This window comes from Dermacentor albipictus, chromosome 9 (genome assembly GCF_038994185.2).
Source record: "Dermacentor albipictus isolate Rhodes 1998 colony chromosome 9, USDA_Dalb.pri_finalv2, whole genome shotgun sequence".
Taxonomy (NCBI): domain Eukaryota; kingdom Metazoa; phylum Arthropoda; class Arachnida; order Ixodida; family Ixodidae; genus Dermacentor; species Dermacentor albipictus.
In genome coordinates this window covers 102926658-102939991 of record NC_091829.1, presented here as the reverse complement: position 1 = coordinate 102939991, position 13334 = coordinate 102926658, and the positions used below count along the sequence as shown (strand labels likewise).

At 43.6% G+C, this 13334-nt stretch overlaps 1 protein-coding gene across 2 annotated transcripts in view; it reads left to right on the top strand.

Annotated features, from left to right (window-relative positions):
* The window catches only part of LOC135896813 (phospholipid-transporting ATPase ABCA3-like), a 335034-nt gene that overhangs the window by 147933 nt on the left and 173767 nt on the right, over positions 1 to 13334 (top strand). For both annotated transcript variants that reach the window (XM_070525172.1, XM_070525173.1), the window contains exon 11: positions 11338 to 11492. In XM_070525172.1, the coding sequence (XP_070381273.1) occupies positions 11338 to 11492 (155 nt within the window). The remainder of the gene's footprint in view (positions 1 to 11337; positions 11493 to 13334) is intronic.

The following is a 13334-nucleotide window of genomic DNA, read 5'->3' as shown; positions in this document are numbered from 1 at the left end:
GTGCGGCCTTTCTGCGCTGCCACCAACGTACGTCGATGAAGTTGCTGGCGTCCGCGCAGGACGGCAGCGGCGCTCAATTTACCTTCATGGAATTTTCTGGTTGCAGGGCCTGCATTAGCTCCGCGTTTGCTAGGGACATCCTTTGGTAGTGGTCGCTGCTTTTGAGTTATAGTATTTCGGACGAGGCCACCTAGTGTGTTCAAAATTTTGTGAATGATGATGAGCTATAAATCTATGGCGGGAAAGACATGTCGAATCAGATTTCTAGCTCTAATCTGGAATGAAGTGGAGTGCTACCAATTGGTCCTAATGTACTTGTGTTGGATATATATATGTGCATTGGATGTATACATTGGGTGTTCCAAATCCTCCGCCGAGGTTTGTGAGTGGTGGCGCTGGTTAACACCCTGAGGGTTAGTTCTAGTAGTAAAACATAAACACCTTAGAAAGTGGATGTGAAAACGGCTCCTCGGTAGCTCAGTTGGTTGGAGCATCGCACGCGTCATGCGAAGACGTGGTGGGATCATTCCCCATGTGCGGCCAGTTGCTCTTGCATCCATTTTCATTGCCATTAATTTCTGATTGCGTTAATGGGAATAGCACAATAAATTTCCCCTATGTTGTGCTTGTTGTCATCATTTGCTGGCTTCCTAGGTTATATATATATATATATATACATATATATATATATATATATATATATATATATATATATATATATATATATATATATATATATATATATATATATATATATATATATATATATATACGCAGGAAAGAGACGACGAACTTTTTGGAAGACTTCTGTTACTTAACGTTTTCGGCTGGTGGACCAGCCTTCGTCAGAGTACAGTAACGCATGTACAACACATACACAGCTTTAAAGGCACCGTATCACGAGCAGAGGGTGCGCTATCTACACTGACTAGACCATACACTGCGCATCATAAATCATTATGATTGCACATTATAAATGATTATCGATGACACGCATTTTGGAATATACAAAAAATGAAATGCAGATGTGTTCACGATACAATACATACAAACATGACTCTCAAATAAGGGCCAGCGGTTACAATGGTTATGTGCAGTGAAAACAAAATGACTTACACATGCAGATACAAAGGCGTGATGTTTAGCACATGGCATCTCTAAGTGCAACCTCGAATTATATAAAAATTGATATGTTAACAAACAACTTCGAGCCACAGCGACATACGTCAAAAAGCCACATGTAAAATAGGAGACAGAAAAAAACGCTGAAATCATGTGTGTACACTGTGTGGGAAGTGTATATTTGTGCTCAATCTAAAGTTAGACAGGTTAGTTTTCCTTTGTTTTCATTTATTCCAGACGAGACAGTGTTAAATTTGTGAATTAGGTATGATTCGCGAAGCTCGCGGTCATGGTTGGTGCGGAATCCAGATTCGAGTATTGTTACTTTGAGATTATTAAATGAGTGGCCCGGCATGTTAACATGTTTCGAGAGTGGTAGATTTGGTTGGGATTTGGCATGTGACCTGTGGTTGTTAAAACGGATCCTGAAAGGTGTTTCAGTCTGGCCTATGTATTGCATGTGGCAAGTGCCGCACTCGAGCAAGTAAACTACGTTATATGAATCACAGTTGAAACTGCCTTTAATAGTGAACATGAATTCGCTGGCTGTACTGGCGGCAGTCAATGTAGCCGTTATATGAGCGCAGACTTTGCAACGTGGTTTATTGCAGCGGCTGCAACCGGTCGGGTTAGAGGTGGCGATTTTTGAGGACGTTAGTATGTCACCTATGTTTTTCGAACGTCTATACACGACACGAGGTGGCTCAGGAAAAATGGCTTTTAACCTGTCGCTTTGGGTAAGAATGTTATAGTGTTTGCGGAGTATGCCTGAGACCTTAGGGTTAGATGCGAAATGTGTGAGTATCAAATTAGCCGTGTGGGAGCCACTGGGCTTGTTTCTGCCTTTACGAAAGTCCATCCGGTCATATCCTGCCGCTCGGTGTATCGCGTCATCGATCATCTTCTCTGGATATTTACGGTTGAGAAGTTTCTTTTTGAGTTCCTGGCAACAAGAATTAAAATCGCCTTCTTCGGAACATATGCGCTTAGAGCGCTGTGCCTGGCTATATGGAATCGCAGTCTTACAATGACGCACGTGGCTGCTTTCAAAATGAAGAAATTGATGATTATCAGTTGGCTTTTTGTAGAGTTTTGTGATTAGGCGTCCATCGACAATGGTAATCGTGACGTCAAGGAAGTCTACAGATGACGGTGAGTAATGATGTGTGAATTTGATAGCGGGGTGTGCCTGGTTGAATCACGCAATGAAGTTTAGGAGTTCCGTTTCGCTATGCGTCCAAATACAAAATATATCGTCGATGTAGCGCTTAAAGTAGATCGGTTTTAGTCGTACACTATTAAGGAACGCGTCTTCGAGCACTCCCATAAAAACGTTCGCATAGTTGGGGCCTATTTTAGTTCCCATCGATGTTCCGCTAATTTGTACATAATGAGAATTATCAAATTCGAAGTTGTTAAACTCGACAACTAACTTAAGCAGAACCTCGAGGGTTGAGCTATCAATCGGGCTATTACATTGGAGGTTTTCATAGGATTTCAAGACAGCCTGAATGCCACCCCTATGGGGAATATTCGTGTAGAGGGAAGTGACATCCATCGTTACCAGAAGTGAGCCTTCGGGAACCGTTAGATCTATTATGTCATTAGGAAAAGCATTAGTATCCTTAATGAAAGAAGAAAATGTGGCTGGAATAAATTTGATTAGACTGTCGACGTAACGGGAGATGTATTCTGTGACTGTTCTGATGCCGGATACAATGGGACGGCCTGGATTACCTGGTTTATGTATCTTGGGCAGCATGTAAAAGCGCCCGGCTATTGGACTAAGTGGGATCAAGGAGCGTGCTGTTTTATCGTCGATCTTCTGCTTCTTCACCAATGCTTTTATGGTCTCCTTAATGATGGAAAGGAATTCGTCGGTAGGATCACAGGGAAGTTCTTTATAAAATGTGCCGTCAGATAACTGTCTTACGACTTCTTTTTTGTAATTTTTTTTGTCATTATCACGACCGAGCCATCCTTGTCCGCCGGTTTAATGACAATACCGTCGCGTGTGCTTAGGCTTCTAAGAGCATCGGATTCGCTAGTGGAAAGATTTCTCTGGAATGGGGCGCGTGTCTTGTAGGTGTCGAGCACGTCGCGAGAAACAGCTTTGATGTGTAGGTCTAGGCATTTGTCCCGTTGTGAGGCAGGCGTCCAGTGTTTCGCGGACGGTATAGCCGGGTGGTCCTGTTTGCTGCTAGCGCGGCCATGAAAATATTCTTTGAGTCTTAAGTTTCGGGAGAAGTTTTCAATGTCTTTCATTAACTGGAATTCGTCGAAGCCCCCGGTGGCTGGACAGAAATTGAGGCCTTTTGAAAGAACCCCTTCTTCCGTAGGCAGAAGCGCAACATGGGAAAGGTTAACTATGGTAGTGCCCGGGTCGGTTGTCTCCGGCAATGCTTTAGCAACTGGGATTACAGAAGTTGCCGAACACGTTTGTTTGGTAAAGTATGTTATCGCAGGGACATTGTGCCGTAACAGTTTCCGCCTTTTTATTTTGTTTACCGCTTTCACCTTTCTTTCTTCGTAAACATTCAGCAAATGTACTTCATGCGGGGCAAGTTGGCCTACCAAGGTTTTTTCTACATTTAAAAGTGAACTTGCCGATGATTCATAGTGATTTAAGATAATACGGACTAGCTGGAGTGAAGCATTAGTCAGTACAGCTTGCCACTTATGCTTGTTTATGGTCGATAGTTCAGAGGTGGCTGGGTTTACACGAATTCGAAGGCCCCTAGGGATTATTGAAGTATTAACATACTCTCGAAGGGTGGACACATGAAGTTCCGCACGAATGCGCATATATATACATATATATATATATATATATATATATATATATATATATATATATATATATATATATATATATATATATATATATATATATATATATATATATATGTATGTATATATGTATATATACCGGGCTCAGGTCAATGACTTTAGGGGCAGTGGCCAGCTGACGCACTCAGGGGCGACAAACGTTGCAAGAGCCATTCAAGGGAACACATTTACTGCCTCATACCCCAGAACAACTGGACTGCTGCCTGGTCGGCACTCATCACTCTCCGGCTTCAGACTCGCTGCACGTGGCACGGCCGCATGATGCAGGCACGAATGTTCATGTGGTGATGATGGCGGCACAGCGGCGCGATCATGCAGCCACCATCCCAATACTGCTGCCTCCGCTGTGGATCACGGATCCATGTACAGGTCGATGAGGTCCTCCATGGACGCTTGGGGCTCAGGTGTAGCGAGGGCTTCCGCACCCGGCGGATGTTCCTGGTAGAAGGCCTCCTCTCGAAGAAGGTGTGGTGGCAGGGACCGAAGGAGAGCAACACCGGCCTCCACAGTTCCTGGAACCGGCAGCTGAAGGCCAGGATTGCGAAGTGCAGCAGTGGCGAGCCTGGCCCGGTGAAGAGATCCCGTTTGATGAGCGCCCCGGGATATTTCTGGAACGCGGCATAAAGGACAGAGTATGCGGGCTTCCTCTCGTATGTAGATTCGAAGCGTCTCGGAGGGATACCTACATGTGAGAAGGCTCTGGCAACGGAGCTGTTCGTGCGATCAAGGGCCGTCCAGGTTGCCACCTGCGACAGCCACCTGACAGTGAACGGCGAGAAGGAGCACCAGTTGTGTATGCGTCGACACTGGTGGTACTGGCGTTGAGAGCGCGTTCGTACTGAACGATACGGCGCTGTGAGTACCATTGGCATGTTTGTTCCAGCCGAGCATTATGCTATTGCTTCCGAACAGCAGTGATAGCGGTTGTAAGCCGCTTACATCGTGCATTGACTAATTATCGAAATAGGCCGAATGTGACTGTACTAACGTATGGGTTGATGAAAATGAAATTTCCCTGACAGAGGTCAAATACGGAGGTTTAGAACCAGTGGATCGGTTGACCGTGGTGCACGTCGCAAATGCCATTTCCGAGAGCTTAGCATTCCATTCGGTATGATAGGCGGTATACGCTATAAGCATTGGCCGCAGATTTCTGTGTATGCGTTCGAGTAGGTTAGCTTCTGGATTGTATGGCGCTTTTTTGTTTGTTGCCGAATGCAGAACACGCTTCGCCAGTGGGCGACTCGTGAAGTAGGTGGCGTTGTCGGTAATCAGTTATCGTGGAAAACAAAAACGCGAGACGAGATCGAGAAGAAAGTGCCAAATGTTCCGTAATATGAGTGAGTGCAATGGGTATAAGTCAACGCACTTCGTAAAGTAGTCGGTAACCACTAATAAATAACGTTTGCCCCGCGGAGTACGGGGTAAAGGGTTCATTATGTCACATGCGACAATTTGCCAGGGGCTTTGACTAAGAACTGACTGCATCAAGGCCGAAGGCAGACCACCACGCGGTTTTACTCATTGACAAATCAAAGTGGTTCGTGGATATCGTAAAACATCCTGCTGCATGCATGGCCAAGTAGCAGTCTCCCATAACTTATCGTAAGCCTTGCTGGCAGAACTGTGACTGCATCCAAAGCTAAGTCGTGGAAGTAATTAACGCTGTCCTTCGACTTTTCGGGATCGGTATGCAAAAGGGGGAGTTACCGTCGTTCCGGTCAGCTTGTGGAAAGCAGCGAAGCAGTAGGTCATCGTCAGCGAATACATAAGGATCGAACTCACCGATGGTAGATGCTTGCACGCTAGAGCCACATAGCTGTGTGAGGTCACGCTGGCAGAGGCCGTCTTTGTGTTGTGCTTCGAGTAGGCGCTTTCTGCTGACCAAGGCACCCAATCGTGGGCGCGCGTCGACAGCAGCAACGAGAGAAGGTGGCTCCTGCGAGGAAGAAGGCTTGGGCAAAGGCGCACGTGAGAGCGCACCAGCAACTTTGTTTTGTGTGCAAGTACGATGTTCGAAGGTAAAATGATATTCTTGCATCGTTAATACCAAACGACCAAGACAGCCTTCTAGATTAAATGAGCTCTGACATGTCAAGCGCCATGTGGTCTGTTTCGACAGTCAAAGAGCCACCGTCCATGTACTTGTGAATTTTTTTAAGCGCGAATACAATGGCAAAGCATCCGCGCTCAGTTACAGTGTATTTTTTCTATGGGTGTGGGAGTTTGACTGGTGACCGCAGCTGGGCGCAAGTCATCTTCGAATTCTTGTAGTAACACAGCTTTTAGGCCATAGTCGGTAGCGTCTGTATGCTGCACAAACGGCTTCTTTAAGTCGGCGAGTTTTAGCGCTGTGGTCTGAGCGACTGCACTGGTCAATGTTCTAAATGCGTTGTGCTGAGGTTCACCTCAACTTCATCTAAAGAGAGAGCTTGAAACGTACCGTAGCTCGTGCTGTTATTGCCGCTCCATTAGCAACTCTCAAGCGCGTATTACGTTGTGCGAGTTGCACTTTACGTGTCTGGCACAAGTGAAAAATGTCACCTCCAATGAGAGATGCTGCCCCTGTATCTAGAAGCGCAGATATCTCCGTGCGTACAACATGTACCTTGATATATCGTACAGAAGAAGACCTAGCAGAGCTACTGCGATCTATGCGGCAAAGGTAAAGTGAGTTTGCTCACCCTCAGTAATTTCGGCCTCGAGCGATGTTGGTGGGCTCGCTACTACCACGGGCCCTGATGCCTGCGGCAGAAGGGATTCCACATCCGCCGCCAGAGTTTGTGAGTGGTGGCGCTGGCTACCACTCCCAGGGTTAGTTTTAGTCATCATCATCATCAGTCTGGCTACGCCCACTGCAGGGCAAAGGCCTCACCCATACTTCTCCAATTACGCCGCTCATATAGTAGTTGTGGTCATGTTGGCCCTGCAAACTTCTTAATCTCATCCGTCGACCTAACTTTCTGCCGCCCCCTGCTACGCTTCGATTCTCTTGGAATCCAGTCTGTAAACCTTAATGAACACCGGTTACCTTCCCTCCTCATTACATGCCCTGCCCATGCCCATTTCTTTTTCTTGATTTCAACTAAGATGTCATTATCTCGCGTTTATTCCCTCACCCAATCTGCTCTCTTCTTACCTCTTAACGTAACACCCATCATTCTTCTGTCCATAGCTCGGTGAGTCGTCCTCAACTTATGTAGAACCGTTTCCTAAGCCTCCAAGTTTCTTTCCCGTAGCTGAGTACTGGTAAGACACAGTTATGCACTTCTTTCTTGAAGGATAATGGCAACCTGTGTTCATGATCTGAGAATGGCTGCCAAATGCACTTCAGTCCATTCTTATTCTTCTGATTATTTCAGTCACATGATCCGGATGCGCGTTAACTACCTGCCCTAAGTAGATGTATTCCTTTACCACTTCCTGTGTCTCGCTACCTATCGTAAACTGCTCTTCTCTTCCGAGACTGTTAAAAATTCCTTTAGTTTTCTGCAGATTAATTTTTAGACCCACACTTCTGCTTTGCCTGTCCAGGTCAGTGAGCATGCATTGCAATTGGTCCCCTGTGTTGTTACTAAGCAAGGCAATATCATCAGCGAATCGCAAGTTTCTAAGGTATTTTCCATGAACTCTTATCCCCAATTCTTCCCAATTCAGGTCTCTGAATACCTCCTGCAAGCACGCTGTGAGTAGCATTTTCGAAATTGTATCTCCCTGCCTGACGCCTTTCTTTATTGGGATTTTGTTGCTTTGTTTAGGCAGGACTACGGTGGCTGTGGAACTGCTATAAATATCTTCGAGTACCCTGATTCCATAATGCCTGCATGACTGCTGAGGTTTCGACTGAATCAAATGCTTTCTCGTAATCAGTGAACGCTTTGTATAAGGGTTGGTTATAATCCGCAAATTTCTCTATCATCTGATCGATAGTGCGAATATGGTCTATGGTGGATTAGCGTTTACGAAATCCTCCCTGGTCCTTTGTTTGAAAGAAGTCTAAGGTGTTCCTGATTCTATTTGCGATTACCTTATTAAATATTTTGTAGACAATGGACCGTAAGTGTATGGGTTTATAATTTTTCAAGTCTTTGGCGTCCGCTGTCTTATGGATTAAGATTATGTTAGCGTTTTTCCAAGATTCCGATACGCTCGAAGTCATGAGGCATTGCGTATGCAGGGTGGCCAATTTTTCTAGAGCAATCTGCCCACCATCCTTCGATAAATCTGCTGTAACCTCATCCCCCCCAGCTGCCTTCCCACTTTGCATAGCTCCCAAGGCTTTCTTTACTTCTTCCGGCGTTACTTGTGGGATATCAATATTTCTCTAGACTATTCCCTCTTCCGTTATCATCGTGGCTACCACTGGTACTGTATAAATCTCGGTAGAACTCCTGAGCCGCTTGAACTATCTCATCCATATTAGTAATGATATTGCCAGCTTTGTCTCTTAGCGCACACATCTGATTCTTGCCTATTCCTAGTTTCTTCTTCACTGCTTTTAGGCGTCCTCCGTGCTTGAGAGCGTGCTCAATTATATCCATGTCATACTTCTTTATGTAAGCTATCTTACGCTTGTTGATTAACTTGGAATGTTCTGCCAGTTCTATTCTAGCTGTAGGGTTAGAGGTTTCTTAGATTGGCGTTTCTTAATCAGACCTTTCGTCTGCTGCGATAGCTTACCGGTATCCTGTATAACGAAGTTACCACCGACTTATATTGCACACTCCTTAATGATCCCCAAAAGATTGTCGTTCATTGCTTCAACACTAAGGCCTCTTCCTGAGTTCAAGCCGAATACCTGTTCTGTAGCTTGATCCGGAATTCCTCTTGAGGAGGGAACGGAAGAAACTGGTACTTAAGAAGCCGATCAATGAGTTAGCGGTAAGAGGGAAAATAGTGCTCGCAGTAACACATAAATAGCCCGTAAAATGGATGGGAAAACTGCGCTGCGGTAGTTCAATTGGTAGAGCATCGCACACGTAATGCGAAGACGTGGGATCGCTCCCCACCGGCGACACGATATTTTTATCCACTTTCATTTCGAATAATTTATTATTTGTTTAATTCAATTGTTATCTAAAGTTTTTTCGCCTGTGTTATCCTTGGTGTCTTCGTTTGTTGGGTTCTTATGATTACATATATATATGCATAATATGCATTCATGTATGCTTGTGTGAGTGCATGCGCGAGGAGGATGTTGTTGATGTTATGAAAAAGACAGATATTGTTTGGAAGCGTATTGCCATAGTTATTGAACGAAGCGGTTGCAATGAGACTATTACAGAAATTACAGTTAATGGCAATGCAATATCAGAAAACGAACTTGCCGAATCTTTCAACAAGTATTTTACCAATTTAGCAAAGAGTTCTCACGATCCAAATTGTTCGCTATATCTAACTGCAAGGACCAGCCAATCTGCATTTTTGACTCCTACGACAGATAGGGAAATAATCGACACTTTCTTATCTATCAGAAATAGTAAATGTTGCGATGCCGATGGTTTTGAAATTGGGCCTGCTAAATTCGTACTGGATGCAATCACTCCGGCGTTGACACACATATATAACCTTGTTTTATCTGATTGTACTTTTCCAAAACGCCTCTAGGTTGCTAAAGTTATAGTGGTACACAAGGGTGGCGATAAAAACGATTTAACTAACTATAGACCAATATACGTCTTGCCAGTTTTTTGAAATCCTCTGGAAAAATTAATTCACAGCCACATTACATCCTTTACAACTAAGTATAAATTATTACCAACATGAAATTCGGATTTAGGATAGGTCAATCTACTGAAACTGCCCTTTTAACACAAAAGGAAATTGGATTATTTCTAACATCGGCTATATACATTAGGTATTTTTTTTACTACTCAAAGGCGTTCGACTGCATTAACCATGCTACCCTACTAAAAAAAATTATCAATTATGGTTATCGAGGCGTTTATTTAAGTAAATAAAATCATATCTCCAACACCGCATGTAACACGTATTTATAAACAGTTATGCGTCATTAAGTGCCTAGGAGATATATTTGAGCAACATTTGTCGTGGAATACTCACGTGGAAATAGTAATTGGTAAGCTCTCTCGAGTGACTGGAATACTATGAAAGTTGCGTTTTTTTCATCCAGAAAGTATTGAATTTATTTTGTACAAATCATTGTTATTACCACATATAAACTATTTCCACCTTGTCTGGGGCACTACAACGTTGTCTAATATCAATGTACTGCATAGAATACAGAAAAAAGGCTGTACGTTGTATACTCGATGTCCCTTACTTAACACATACTAGTCCTCTATTTGAAAAGTTCAATTTGCTGTCAATGCCTAACGTTTATGAAAATATGTTACTAGGAAAATTATATGACCAGTATTAAAAGAAAGAACGACACCGTAAAACGTATTTCCAACTTAATAGCAAAACATAAGGCGGTCAGTACAAGGAGTTCTGAAATATGGGAACTACCAAGGCCTAGCACAAATTACACTAATGAAATGCTACGTTTTCGACTACCCTACCATTTGAACAAGGCAAACGTAAAGTAATGCTTATTTCTGTGCTAAGATAAACATTCTAGATGCGAATATGTGCATAGACGCATGAAGATTCTTTGAACAGGTTCAATTCTTGTATAATCATTTCTTATTATGCGTATCGAATCCTTCTGTAAGTGTTACTGTATGAAATATTTTTCTATATTGTGTCGTAATGCGATGTACATAATGCTGCATTTGTTTTATTATCTATTGTGTATTTTGTGATGTATTTCATGACTAGCTGTATTTATGAGAATAACTCATCATGTATGCTTTACTTTTTTTGTTTTGTTATAGTTGCTCATAGTTATCATGATTAATGTTTCACAGTTATTAGCGTGGAAATACTATTTTTCCAATTGTTATTGTATTTAACCGTGCTAATCTTTTGTTGCATTTGTTCCTGCCTGTAAAACGGGGCCATTGACCACGTCAAGCCTTGCTGGCATTTTGTACACGGTCCTCAGCATCAGTTGTATGTTGAAATAAACTTGATTTGTTTCATTTGATTGATTGATTGAAACATGCAGGCTTTATGTGGCACTCAATTTTTATATGGGCTTATTGGATTTGAGTCCAAATTTTTTTATTGATAGAGACGTTATCTAGGAATACAGAAACTTTGGTATTGAAGCAGTACTAAGCATGACGGGAATAGCTTTAAGAAACATACCCAGTGAGATAAGGCTTACATAAATCTACAAGTGGTGCTGTTTCCCCGGAATTCAGCGAGATTGGTCTTCACCGACAGCGAGACAGTGAAGCTGTTGTGTCCTAGCTTTGAAACGCAGTGATTTTTCAGCGATTTCTTTGAATTCCACAGGAATGCTGGCCCCAACAAGTGGTGCAGTCACAGTGTGCGGCTACAACGTTGCCAGCCAGCGTGAGCAGGTGCGCCAGCGGGTCAGCTTTTGTCAGCAGACTGACATCTTTTTTGAAGACATGACTTGCCTCGAAAACCTTCTCTACTTTGGATCGGTACGTGCCTTTTGCTATGATTATGCGTTAGAAATAACCGACACTACCGAAACCTTTGCCACCTCTTTCCCCTGTCGATTAAGAGAAAGCTTAGTTTCAACGAAACAAAATATTACGGTACACTGGCTCGAAAAGGCAAAATATGCTCGCCAACGTAGCGGCCGGTAAAAACATATTTTTTGGGCGACTCGGGTCCGAGTTCAAGGTTTTTCATGAAATCACGTCCACTTATGTCGAACAAGTGGGGGGTTTTCAGAAAAGGTTCATTCAGGTTTAGACGGGTTAGGAAAAAAATGTTCCCATGCTACCGCTCTGCCGGAAAACTTGTGAGGCTTGGAAAGAAATCTGCAAGGTAACTTGAGTTTTGCGGAAAAGTACAGGTGATAGTGTACTCATTCAGTGATTACCTCGAAAAAGAAGTCTAAAACTTTTTCGAATACGAACCGCGTACGATTAGGAATTGAATACCGACATGAATATGAAATAGTCAAACGCCAGATGTACATATGTTGTGGGGATGCGGGACTCTCACGCATCCCCTGACATGCTGTTTTCCCGCACGGCTCGCGTGGCCTGGCGCCCGCGGCGGTCAGAGTGGTACAAGCGCGGTGCGAGAGATGGCGCGAGTGTCGCGCCGCGGCGGGGTACTTGGGCGCCTGGAGACAAGGCGCTTGCTCTTTCCCGGCGGGTCGGCTAACAGCGAGGACGTCCCGCGCGCGCGCGCCGACCCATGCTTATGCGAGACTGTCTCGCGTGGCCGCCTTGGAACGCGCCACCGTTGGCGTGACCGTACACGCGAACGACCAGGCGTTGGGATCCAGCATGGGGCGAACATATTCGCTCGTTTTCCGGTCGCGGTGAGCCGGACTTCTAGATTTGTCGCGCGCCCATCGGCATGTTTTGTGGATAGCAACTCGGCTAGCAGGCATTGATCTATGAAAGGTGCAATAAATGCCCTTGTGATTGTTTGCACTACTGTGTTGTCGTTCCTTTGTCCCAAGAGCACGGAGGAGAACCCCACAAAGTACAACAGGAATATTACGCCTGTACCAAATAATGTGGAGCGCACAGGAAGAAGTCAGTGTGAAATACAATATCACAAATTGTCATGAAAAGAGAAATGCACGAATAGCTTCTGAGTATCTTTGGAGCCAGATTTAAAACAAGCTTTCCGTAAATGAGTGAGTGATTTGTGTTTAGCTTACCGAGCACATTAAATAAATGGTTCTTAAAAAAAAAGATCTCAAATGTGGAAAAAGAAGGAAGTCGAAGTATTAGTGTGCCAGAAACGCGTCTAAAAGGACCCGTTGCAGGGAAAAGGTTACTAGTGGCTGTGTAAAAGATAAAATTGCTACATGGCTAGAGTGCCAAAACACAAAATGACACACTACCAACAAAATTCACAGGGTGTCATGCAGGCTTCAGCAGCGAAACTAAAAAAAATTGCAGTACCGATTTTGTTTGTGGACTGCTTCGAAAACAGTTGTCGTAGTTCCACATCAAATATTATGCAAACGTGTGTTTAGCAGACGAAAAACAGAAAGGAAACATTGCCAATTGAGTTGCGCGAAATGTTTGGATAGTTTGCATTATTCTGAAATACAGAATTGTTCTGTTTTGAATGTGAGTAGTTAGTGTGATATTCGATTTGCATCCAAAACATGACATATTCGCACACCCTTAATATATATATATATATATATATATATATATATATATATATATAACAAGCCATCCAACAATAAGCCAAGGACACCATAGCAGCATAGGCGCACTCACAAACATTTGCGGTGGATGTGGAACAGCCCTTCTGCCGCAGGCGTCACTTCTACACGAATTTTT